Source organism: Carica papaya, chromosome 2 (genome assembly GCF_054855325.1).
Source record: "Carica papaya isolate Zhongbai chromosome 2, ASM5485532v1, whole genome shotgun sequence".
NCBI lineage: Eukaryota > Viridiplantae > Streptophyta > Magnoliopsida > Brassicales > Caricaceae > Carica > Carica papaya.
In genome coordinates this window covers 7,845,842-7,857,386 of record NC_142310.1, presented here as the reverse complement: position 1 = coordinate 7,857,386, position 11,545 = coordinate 7,845,842, and the positions used below count along the sequence as shown (strand labels likewise).

The window sequence follows — 11,545 nt, the reverse complement described above, 5'->3', positions numbered from 1 at the left end:
CTGCACTTATCCCAAAAAATCCCAAATTAGACCCAGGCCCCTTTCGGCCAATATCGCAATTCCGGCACGGCGGCTCCGTCATGCTCCGGCGACGGCGACGCCGCTTGGGCGGCGATTCGTCTTGGGTTGGCCATTTTCGACCGTTTCCGGCCGAATTCGGCCACACTTGCATCGGTCCCTGCGATAAAACAACCCTAGGGCCCTCGGGGGGCCAAAAAATTACGAAAAACCGAAGCTTATCGTCGACGGTGCTCTCGGGTGCGGCGGCTCTCCGGCGAGGTTCGTGTTTTGGTGATTCAGCTCCGATCAACCTGTAGAGAAAAGAATGATGATCACGGTGATATAAAAATTGCATCAAACGGAGGCCTGGAAGGGCCTCATCGGAGGCAAAAACCGAGGAGGGGCGCGGCGGCGCCGCTGGGTTTCGGCCGTGTTTTCCGGCCGTTTGACCGGGATTTTGGCTCCGATTTGGCCACAGAGGAACCCAGCGTGGAAAAACGAGTCGGGAGTATGAAATTTACCTCGATCGGCGATCAGAAAACTCCCCGGTGCGGCGGCGAGTGGCGGCGGCCGGCTCCTCCGGCGTCTGGTTCGTCTTCTCCGGCGAGGGCAGGCGGCTAGGGTTTTTGTGGTCAGGTGTGGGGGTTCTATTTATACCCTTTTGCCTTTTGATCACAGCCGTCCATTTTGATTAAATCTGGACCGTCTGTTTTTTATTAAATCTGGGTCGTCCGTGCGCGTGCATCTGGGCCGTCCGTGCGATTGCATCTGGGCCGTCCGTGCGCACGCTTGATATGGGTCGTCCGTGCGCGGGGGGACGCATCTGGGCCGTCCGATCGCGCGCACGCAAATCGCCCACGTGGCCCGTTCCCTGGTCGACGTGGTCTTGCCACGCGGCAGGTCCTGGCTGACTGGGCTGCTGACGTGGGATCTGACATGGTGCTTTTTTTTTTAAATTATAAATTAAACTAAATAAATAAAATTAATAATAAAAATGCTGAAATTATTTTGGCGTTACATATTAAAAGCTCCATAAATTACTTAATTAAAAATTATAGTTATTTAATTAAAATTTTATTAATTATTGATTTAAATTTAACTAATCTAATTGAAAATTATATTAAAATTGTGATGCATTTAAGTATAAAACAAAATATTAATTTGAAAAACAATTTTTCAGGAAATATAATATAATAAAATACAGTTTATAACTGCCCACCTCTTCATAAATATTAGGTGATCTACCTACCTGCACCTGATATAAATATCTACAGAGCCTAACAGGCAATCGGGCAAGTAAAGTATAAAGAACATTGAAACACAACCTCATTATTATATTTATATATATATATATGTATGTATGTATGTATGTGTGTGTATATACCTTTATCTGCTGGTTGGGTAAGATCATGTTACTACAAAAAGGAAAAAATAAAACTAAAACAAGAAAATGTCAATTTTTTAACTGTTAATATTATGTTAAATAAAAATAAAATCTCAAATATTTATTTATTAAAAATTAGGGATAAAAATAACTGGGTCCACTTAATCTGTTCATGGGCCCCATTCAGCCCAACCCACTTGCTACTCCATTTATTGTCTCCTCTTTTTTTTTTTTTTTTTTTTTTTTTCAAAGAGAGAATCCGCGGTCAGCAGAAGGGTCTCAATCACGTTGACTTCACTCATCAGACATGATTCTGGAAGACGAGGGACACGTGTCTGCATCATCAAGCGTCCCAAATTTATCTTACATTTCAGTACGTTGATGTTGGGTTGATTGCATTTGCACCCCGTAATTTGTTATTTGGTTTATTTCGAAAGAATAATTATTATATTTAATTAATCTTTTAGTTTTTTGCTAATTTTTGAAAAATAATTAATGTAATTATTTGTTTGGTGCTCTACTCTCAGTTAAGTTGTTTTCTTAATTCTTAATTTCAGGAGTTGCAAAGTTGGTTTCAATAATTAAATTCCCAATTAGCTTATTACAAGGTGTTTGTTTGTTTTTTTTTTTTTTTTAAATTTCTGAAATTTAAGTCTTAAAATACCCAATTAATAAAATTTATGAAACCTAAACTATGCATTATGTGTATTATTGTTAGTCAATTATAATATTATTAGTATTTATAATTTTTATGTTTGAGTTTATCTTATTTTTATTTAATTTTTGTTATTTTGACATAGAAAGTACTTTATTATAATATACAAATTCGATGTATAATTAAATAGATTTCAATCATATTATTTCGTTAATATTTTTAATTTTACAACCACGAATTCACACATGTTAAAAACTAAATCAAAATATCAAATAAACTTGAGTCGGACATGAAATTCATTTAGAATTAAAATATTATTTTCATTAAATTACATATCATATTCTTATTTTTACAAAATTCTATCATTCAATAACTTAATTTTATGGTCCCTATAAAATTTATCATTATAAAAAAAATAAAATTAATTCACATATAGTTGTGAATGTATCCACAATCAAAATATCAAGTAAACTTGGCTTCTAAAGTTTCCAACTTCTCAATTTCCACACAAAAAAAAAAAGGTGGGGTAATATGCAAATCAAGTCTCGTACATCATTAGGGTTTCTATTTTTGTTTTCTTCTTTGTTTCTTGTGGTTATCAATTGTGGGTTATCTTGTAGCATGATCATAATCGTGTTGCGTGAGTTTCATACCGATCATGCGGTGCACAAATACCAAAAGGGTATTCAGAAAAGACAAAACTTATGCTTGTAATCATTTTAACTATGAATCTTTATCAAACACGTACGTCTTCCCTCACCATCATTCTTGGCTTTTTCTTTTTGGATGCAATACATTTTTGAATCATTTATATTACTAGTAATTTCCAAAATATACTTCCCAAAAAAAAAAAAACAAGAAGAGAATACAATATTTTATATGGGTTTAATTGGGATAGGAGTCTACTAAGTAGACGGATATAATAACACTAATCATATTAATACATACAAAAAATTATTATTTTTTTAATCCATATATAATTTACTTAATAAAAAATTATATTTATACCCAAGTTAATTTATTTATGTTACAAAAAATTTCAATATATGGGCACACATATATAATTTAATGGGTATTACTATTATAAAAGTATAGTTAATTTAATTTGTAATTTAATAAAATTGATAATTAATTTTAAGATATTAAATTATCATGGGTTTAATGTGTAGAGACCAAATTGTTATTTCTAATTTATCTCTTTTTAAAAAAAACAAAATATCTTTTTAAGGAGTTATAATCTCCAATTTAAATGGTCAAAAGATTTTTATTTCTCATTTCAATAGAAAAGTTTACATATTTTAAGATTGTTTTAAATTAAAAAAATTAAATTATAACTGTTAAGAACAATCAATTCTACAATGGATCAAGATATATTTTCGATAATTTTAGTGTTTTAAAAATTTATTTTATGTCCAACAATTTAGACCCATTTGACATATTTCTCAAATTACTTAATACTCTTTGATTAAGGACAAAATTTAAATTAATGTACTAACATGTATTAGAAAGTTTTGAAAATGGGGTAATGAGTAAGTGATTCTGAAAAGTGCTTGCAATGTTGAAATTTTTGATTTATAAGAATCGGCCTGATATGGGTTTCCACTTTTAGGATACGAATCTCCAATTTTTTATTTGTAATTATCATATAATCAATCAATCATAGTAACATTCATTTTTCATTGGAATATTAGATCTATATCATTTTAATTACTTTTTTTAATCTTCGTTTTACTTATTTATTTCTTATGTGCACAAAATGTATAGAATCTATATATATGCCTAATTTCTATATCAACACTATAAACTACGAACTAGAAGGTACATAATTTCACCCGTGTGTGTGTGTGTATATATATATTATGTGAAACAACTTGCCCACTATATATAAAAGAATTATTTAAAACTTAAAAGTAAGTAAGTTAATTATGCATAATAAATATCTTTTTGAAAAACTGAGGTATGTTGGGCCATCTATCCAACAACTAATCATAGAATCATGACCTTTTTTAAGGTAATGGAAATACATATTGTATTTTTTTTTAATTATATTTTCTTGTTTTTAATGCATCAGATAAATGTAATTTATTGCGTAGACCCCTGCATCTTGTTGAAGCAATCCATAACTAGTAGTTCGTCAAAGTTTCAATTTGTTGTGAATTGCTAATACATAATTCCATTTTTTTTTATAAAAAAATAAAAATGAATAATATAAAAGTTTATAATATTATAAAATTATTTAATGTAACGTGAATTACTTATTTGTCTGGGTTATTCTTTGATTTAAATATATATGTCAACGAAAAAAATGGTTTTTCATTTTTTTATATAAGAAGAAAAAAATGAGGAAAATAAAAACGGTGTCGTTTTGGTGCAATCTTGATGACATTAAGTATAGCAAGGACGGGACGGACCAAAATTAAATTTGAGAAGAAAAATAAACGGCTGTACCTTGCAAATGCACATTTGTTTCATGAGTTATTGCGCTTATTTCAGATGTGTCAGACTACATATCACACTGAAATTAATATGATGAACATCCATCATTTGTGACATGTTACATTTTTCATAAGTGGGTATTTTTATTATTAATTTCAATTAATCTGGGATAACTCCTAGCTGCCATGGCATATGACGTCGGGCTTTAAAAAGTGATATATATATATATATATATATATAATATATCATACGAAGTAGTAGTATCTTTTCGTTTTGATTCTTCCTCATATGTAAGATAACAATAAAGAAAAAGTCCAGCTAGCTAGCTACCTTCATCCCCCCTCACTTATAAAAACATAGATACAGTACAATAATGCCAAGAGTTAAAAAAAAAAAAGGTACTGATAAACAAAACAAATATGATAAATGTACAATAACAATAATATATAATGACCAAACTATACCATTCATGCTTACCGAATACGTACATAACATCTAGTGTAAATATATTTGTGGCTGGAGATGTAGCAGTGATATTTACTACTACCATCGATACAATATATTTTTTTTTACCGAGTGCCTGGAAAAGCTTGACGTAGTAGGTTCTATAAATAATGGCTTCTGCCATGGGAAATCGAAGCATACTACTGAAATGGAGATTGAAAAGAGAGAAGAAAAAAGGGTTGCCGACCATGAACATGGGAAAAGGCAAAAGGGAGGGTTGGTCACCATGCCTTTCATCTTTGGTAATAAGCTTAAGCTAGCTTTTCACTGACGAATTAAATCAGCTTAATGTTGTTTCGTGTTAAACCATTAATGGTGTGTTTCTTTTGGTTTTGGCAGCAAATGAAGCCTGTGAGAAGCTGGCGGTGGTGGGTTTTAACGCTAATATGATAAGCTACTTAACGACACAGCTTCATATGCCATTAACCAAAGCAGCTAATACTCTTACTAACTTTGGAGGAACTGCCAGCTTAACGCCCTTGCTCGGAGCTTTCCTTGCCGATTCATTCGCCGGCCGGTTTTGGACTATAACCATTTCTTCCATTATATATCAAATAGTACTAAACTCTCTCTCTCTCTCTTTTTTTTTTTTTTTTCATATATATTATATTTATAACTTCATTATATATCAATTGATACTTGTTTCTTTCTTGTTTTCTCTTTAACTCATCTGGGGTGTTTTCTAATATATATAATCAGGGGATGATAATTTTAACACTGTCAGCCATACTGCCAAAGCTAAGGCCGCCACCATGTAAAGGCGAACAAACTTGCCAAGAAGCTGATACAGGACAGTTGGCAATCCTGTACGTGTCTCTGCTGCTGGGAGCAATAGGGTCGGGTGGGATCCGGCCATGCGTGGCTGCATTCGGGGCGGACCAATTCGACGAATCGGATCCAAAGCAGACAACCAAGATATGGAGGTACTTTAATTGGTACTACTTTGTTATGGGAGGATCAATTCTGGTCGCCGTGACGGTTCTTGTTTACATTCAAGACAATGTGGGATGGGGTTGGGGACTTGGTGTTCCAACCATTGCAATGTTTCTGTCGGTTGTTGCCTTCATTTTCGGGTACCCACTTTACCGCCACCTGGATCCGGCAGGCAGCCCTTTTACCAGGTTAGTGCAAGTAGGAGTGGCGGCTTTTAGGAAGAGGAAGGTGGCTATGGTTTCTGATCCTATCCTTCTGTACACGAATGAGGAGCTCGATGCTGCCATTTCTCTTGGTGGAAAGCTTTTTCATACTTGTCAGATGAAGTAAGTTCAAACTCCTTAATTAGTTTTAATAATTTATATTACTAATCAACATTTAACTATTTTATGTTCTTTCTCTAAATTTCATAATAATTTTACTCTTATTATTCTCGGTCTAAAAATTGTGTTTTGTTGTATTTATTTATATATGTCAGTTAAACACAAGCTAGGACATAGATTTTTATTTGACTAAATTTATTATTTATTTTAATTTTATTTTATTTATTTATTTCTATCAGAATTTAACCGAGTGTTGATTTTTTATTCTTTATTTTATATTCTCTGAGATAATTTTACTTATTTACACACAAAAAAAAAAAAAAAGACTAGTTGAAAATTGGTTAGTGTTTTATAATATACGAATGCATTTTTTTCATTCCTCTCTATAATATATATTGATATAACTCTTTTGTTAAGTTTCTCAACAAAATATTATTAATTAATGAATATTTTTGAATTTTTATTAAACCTTAATAATTAATTTTATAATGGTTTTCTGTGTGTGTGTGTGTGGAGTACTGTGAACAATGATTGTACGGGTGCATTTATTGATTTAAGCTGTTTGGGTTAATTGGTTAGATGGGTGTGTATGTGAATGGTGAGTTGTTTGATGTGGAAAAATTAGCAGCACACGTATGGATGTTTCTTTTCGGTGAATAAGATAATGATTTGCGTTTCTACTATTTGTAAAAAAAAAAAATACATGAGGAAAAAAAAAAAAAAAAAAAAAAAAAGATGGATATCACCGATTTTTGAGATGATGATGGAACGTGGTGGGTATGAGTTTAGGAATATATGACATACACGCAAGTGACTCAAAGATTTCTTGTCTTTTAGGAGCCAATTCAGTCAGCCTCAAAATCTTGGATAGTAGCGTCACACAATCTCTGCATTTGCAGCTTTTTAGGCTAACCTACAAATTCCCTTTTACACTCCACAATAGCAACCCACCATGTGACATGTTTCTAGACCGATAAACCCGACTGAACCCAACATTATCCGGTCTGGTCCTGTCCCATATGATCCGAACCAGTTACAATACTAATAATAATGTTTAATAGGTTACATGATTATTGACGCAGGTTTCTTGACAAAGCAGCAATAGTGACTGAGGAAGACAACATAAAACATGGGCAACCACCCAATCCATGGCGACTCGACACGGTTCACCGAGTTGAAGAACTTAAATCGGTGATTCGTATGGGCCCAATCTGGGCAGCGGGAATTCTCCTCATCACCGCCTACGCTCAACAGAACACCTTCTCCCTCCAACAAGCGAAAACCATGGACAGACACCTCACCACCCACTTCCAAATTCCCGCCGGCTCCATGTCCGTATTCACCATGCTGTCCATGCTCTCCACCATCGTCATCTACGACCGCTTCTTAGTCCGCATAGCTCGCAGATTCACCGGCCTGGATCGCGGCATCACCTTCCTGCACCGCATGGGGATAGGGTTCGTGATTTCCGTATTGGCGACCCTAGTGGCTGGGTTCATTGAGCAGAAGCGAAAACAGGCAGCCATAGCTAATGGGCTCCTCGACAAACCTCAATCAATAATCCCCATTTCAGTTTTCTGGCTTGTCCCGCAGTATAGTCTTCATGGGATAGCGGAGGCGTTCATGTCGATTGGGCATTTGGAGTTTTTCTACGATCAGGCACCTGAAAGCATGAGGAGCACGGCGACTGCTCTGTTTTGGACAGCGATATCTGCTGGGAACTATACGAGCACTCTTTTGGTTTCTTTGGTGCACAAGTACAGCGCAGGGCCTGATGGGTCTAACTGGCTACCTGATAATAACCTGAATAAAGGAAAGTTGGAATATTTTTACTGGTTGATCACAGCATTACAGGTGGCTAATCTGATTTATTACATATGCTGTGCCAAGATGTATACGTTTAAACCTATTCAGGTTCATAACAAAGAAGAAGATGCAGATGATCGGGTTTCCAACAAGGTGTGAATGAATGAGGGAGCAGATAACATATTATAGATACGTGTATGTAAACGCATACCCTGAATAACAGCAAGTGCCATCTTCTTTCTAGAAGATAATGAGAAGTGGTGTTAGCAGAACATCCTTGTAGATGATGGAGATAAAAAGTTAGAATCAGAAAAACTGTTAATTTTGGTCAGTGGGTTATATATATATATAGTAGAAATGTCAGGCTTAATTATTGGTATACATAATTTAAGTTGAATTTAGCTCAACCACCACCACCACCACTCTATGGAAGTAGTAGTTTGGGTTTAGGTTTAGTGTTGGGGCAAAAAATTGCAAGAACTCAAGATTCAAAATTGGGTAATTAAAATTAAATATAATATGTTAAATTTTTATGGTATTCTTCAATGTTCGTATGAGTGTGCGGGAAATTAAATATAATATAGTATGATATTTATAAATAAATATAAAAAAAATTAAATTTTATTAATTTATAATTGATTTTATTGTTAACTGAATCGATCCAAGTTCAATTTGTTTTTGGTTGATTTGCTAAGTTGGATTTCAATTGATCCGCATGATTCGGTCAGGTAAGTTGATTTGATGAGTTTACTTATTAATGAGACTGATTGATTGAGGCTTCACCACCCTAACACAAAGATATAATTATTATTATTAATTAAATATATAAGGATGCTAATTATATCTAGTTATTATACCCTTTTTTTTAACTTTTAAGTTTCGTATTAATTATTTAAGTTTTATCTCCTTCATCCTTTAAATTTAATTCATAATCTCATTATGTAGATGATCTATTTTGTTTACATGAGAAAAAGGATTAATTATATATTAATATACTCATAAGTAGGAAATTGGTTAATTATTATCTTGATTATGCAAACCAGTTTGACCCTACTAGTTGATTTGCACTTAGTTGTCTGTGTAGAGTGACGTAATATTTATACGTGTCAGGAGGTTTAAGTTTCAATTTGTAAAGTAAACATTGCAGTAAAATAATTATTAAAAAATTAAAAACCACAAGCTATTTGTTACTTATTGGAATACATAATTTCTTATATATATATATATATATATATAATAGTATGAAATTAACTTAATGAATAAGTATTATGAAGAATCATCAATTAAATTTCAATAATTAGAGAACTATATGTTAAATGCATGAATTTAATTTTGTGAGCTGACTTGTCAAAAAAAATGGCAAGTGAATAATTCTTCATTATGAAATACAAGAATTTTGACATTATATCACCACGTAATAAAAAAAATAGAATAGTAAATGATGTGGCAAAAGCCTGAATGATATATATATATATTCAATAAAAATTAAAACTCTACATTTGTTTTCGGGTTAAATTTCTAGTTCTAATATTCATAATAATAAAGTTGAAGATAATTATAGTAATGAAATCCAATTATTACTTTTTAATAATGTAACTCAATTTATTAATTCTCGAATCATGTATTATTATGTAACTTTATTTAAAAATTATAATAAAATTAATTATCACCTATTATTTATTCAAAATTATAGTAACATAATGCGTGTGTATTCACTCCCTGGTTCTATAGGCAGACCGCAAGCCTAGGGAGGTTCCGCTTCCAAAGATTCACCCTCAACTTCATCAACCACCCAAATTTCATGCCATTGCTGTAAACATCTGTCAACAACCACAACCGACGAGGAAAAGTGAAAGAAACAAGGAGAGGAACAAGAAGAAGAAGGACAAATATAGTAAAGCGGCAAAAAATTGAGAGCCATGGAAGAGGCGGAAGAGAGGTTCGAAGACGCCACAACAACGGCTCTCTCGGCGATTACAGAGGCGTTTGAGGATCTGGCAGAGGTGGTGGAGGATGACACGGAGGAGGAAGAGCTCAGAGTTGATACCTTCTGCCAAGCGTGTAGTCTTGTGTCTGTTCTATTTGGCTGTCTTGGCCTTGCTTTCAAGTTCGCGGAGTTGGAGTACTTCTCCAAGGTATCTTTTCTTTTTCGTTCTCTTGTTTATATATTTTCTGGGTCCGAATGTAATGTCAAGAGTTGGTTCATTACTCAGGTGCGGGATCTGATGGAAGCGTCCAAAACCTTTGAGACTTTACGAGAAATTCTTGACCTGGATGTCGCCAACGATACAGTGAAAGTGTCGGGAAGCCATTCGCGTAACCTGCGCCGGCTTAGGCAGGGTCTGGACCTCATCAGAGTTCTCTTTGAACAATTCTTATCAACAGAGTAGGTTCAATTCCCGTTATAGTTATTTCTTAATTTCTTTGGTTAAGAGACTGATGCATGCATTGCATTGTTGATTTTTTTGTCAAACTTTAGCGATTACTCTTTAAAGGACGCAGCATCAACAGCTTATGCTCAAGTTTGTGCACCTTATCACACATGGGCAGTCAGGACGGCGGTTGCTGCCGGAATGTATACACTTCCAACAAGGGACCAACTGCTGCTCAAGCTTAACGAAACTGGTGAGAATGGAATTTCAGCTCTTTGCCTTAGTTTCCTACAAGTTTCAATCAAGTCTATAAAGTATATATGTATATATGTTTTTTTGTTGCAGATCAATCGGCACACAAGAAAATGAGAAGGTATATCAAAGCTTCACGTCCGGTCATCGATTACATTGATAAGCTTTACATTTCAAGAAACATTAGCTTGGACTGGTGACTTTCGTCATTTCCAGGGAAAAAGAAATAACAGTGACTGAATCTCTCAACCTGAGAAGCACTGAAGTCTGTCTTACCATCTCATTGGTTCAAAGACATCGCTAGAGCAGATTCTATATCCTAGCAGCCCCAATGAAGATGAGTTTATCACACTGCATATCATTCCATTCTTCATTGACGATGGATCTTTTATCTTCTGTAGCTATCACTTCTGTCTAATAGTTCTAGGGATTATTTCAAGAGTTTGGCATAGACGGCAGGATTTTTGACAATATTAATCTATAGTTTTTACCAGAGTAAAGAAAAATCATACAAGTGTACATAGAGAGGGGTCACCCGAAGAAGGAAATCTCGAACTTCTAGTTATAAGTATATGGGTTACTGCGGTGACTAAAATTGGAAAGTTGGTATAGCAAGTAGAAGATCCTTCAATCTTTGATTGATCATCATGTTTTTTCTCCTAAACCAAATTAAGATGAACAGCAGACTCTAGCAGCTTTCACTTCCAACTTGGTTGATCATCACGTACATTTCTGCAACATTTCTGTATCATTTAAGCGTCTTTTGAGCAAGCTCAAGAGGAACACATACCACATTATTATGATACATAACATGTATTTAACGCCTATTAAATCCTAAACTACTGATAAACGTAGTTATAATACAGGAACTAAGTTGTTA

The 11,545-nt window shown here is 34.1% G+C and overlaps 2 protein-coding genes across 2 annotated transcripts; both read left to right on the top strand.

Moving 5' to 3' along the window:
* The first annotated feature begins 5,061 nt into the window (after window positions 1-5,061).
* LOC110824058 (Major facilitator superfamily protein) lies at window positions 5,062-8,372 on the top strand. Its single transcript, XM_022054579.2, has 4 exons — window positions 5,062-5,221; window positions 5,319-5,536; window positions 5,679-6,238; window positions 7,318-8,372. Exons 1-4 carry the CDS (start codon window positions 5,128-5,130, stop codon window positions 8,198-8,200), a joined length of 1,755 nt encoding a protein of 584 aa, XP_021910271.1. The 5' UTR covers window positions 5,062-5,127; the 3' UTR covers window positions 8,201-8,372.
* A 1,436-nt stretch (window positions 8,373-9,808) lies between these two features.
* LOC110823998 (Glycolipid transfer protein (GLTP) family protein) lies at window positions 9,809-11,373 on the top strand. Its single transcript, XM_088213098.1, has 4 exons — window positions 9,809-10,176; window positions 10,255-10,427; window positions 10,521-10,666; window positions 10,759-11,373. Exons 1-4 carry the CDS (start codon window positions 9,961-9,963, stop codon window positions 10,863-10,865), a joined length of 642 nt encoding a protein of 213 aa, XP_088069224.1. The 5' UTR covers window positions 9,809-9,960; the 3' UTR covers window positions 10,866-11,373.
* The last annotated feature ends 172 nt before the right edge of the window (window positions 11,374-11,545 follow it).

Coding starts and splice junctions, on each gene's coding strand:
- LOC110824058 (XM_022054579.2), top strand. CDS start 5,128: ATGGAGATTGAAAAGAGAGAAGAAAAAAGGGTTGCCGACCATGAACAT. Junction 5,222..5,318: donor CACCATGCCTTTCATCTTTG/GTAATAAGCTTA, acceptor TGGTTTTGGCAG/CAAATGAAGCCTGTGAGAAG. Junction 5,537..5,678: donor CTTCCATTATATATCAAATA/GTACTAAACTCT, acceptor ATATATAATCAG/GGGATGATAATTTTAACACT.
- LOC110823998 (XM_088213098.1), top strand. CDS start 9,961: ATGGAAGAGGCGGAAGAGAGGTTCGAAGACGCCACAACAACGGCTCTC. Junction 10,177..10,254: donor AGTTGGAGTACTTCTCCAAG/GTATCTTTTCTT, acceptor TTCATTACTCAG/GTGCGGGATCTGATGGAAGC. Junction 10,428..10,520: donor GAACAATTCTTATCAACAGA/GTAGGTTCAATT, acceptor GTCAAACTTTAG/CGATTACTCTTTAAAGGACG.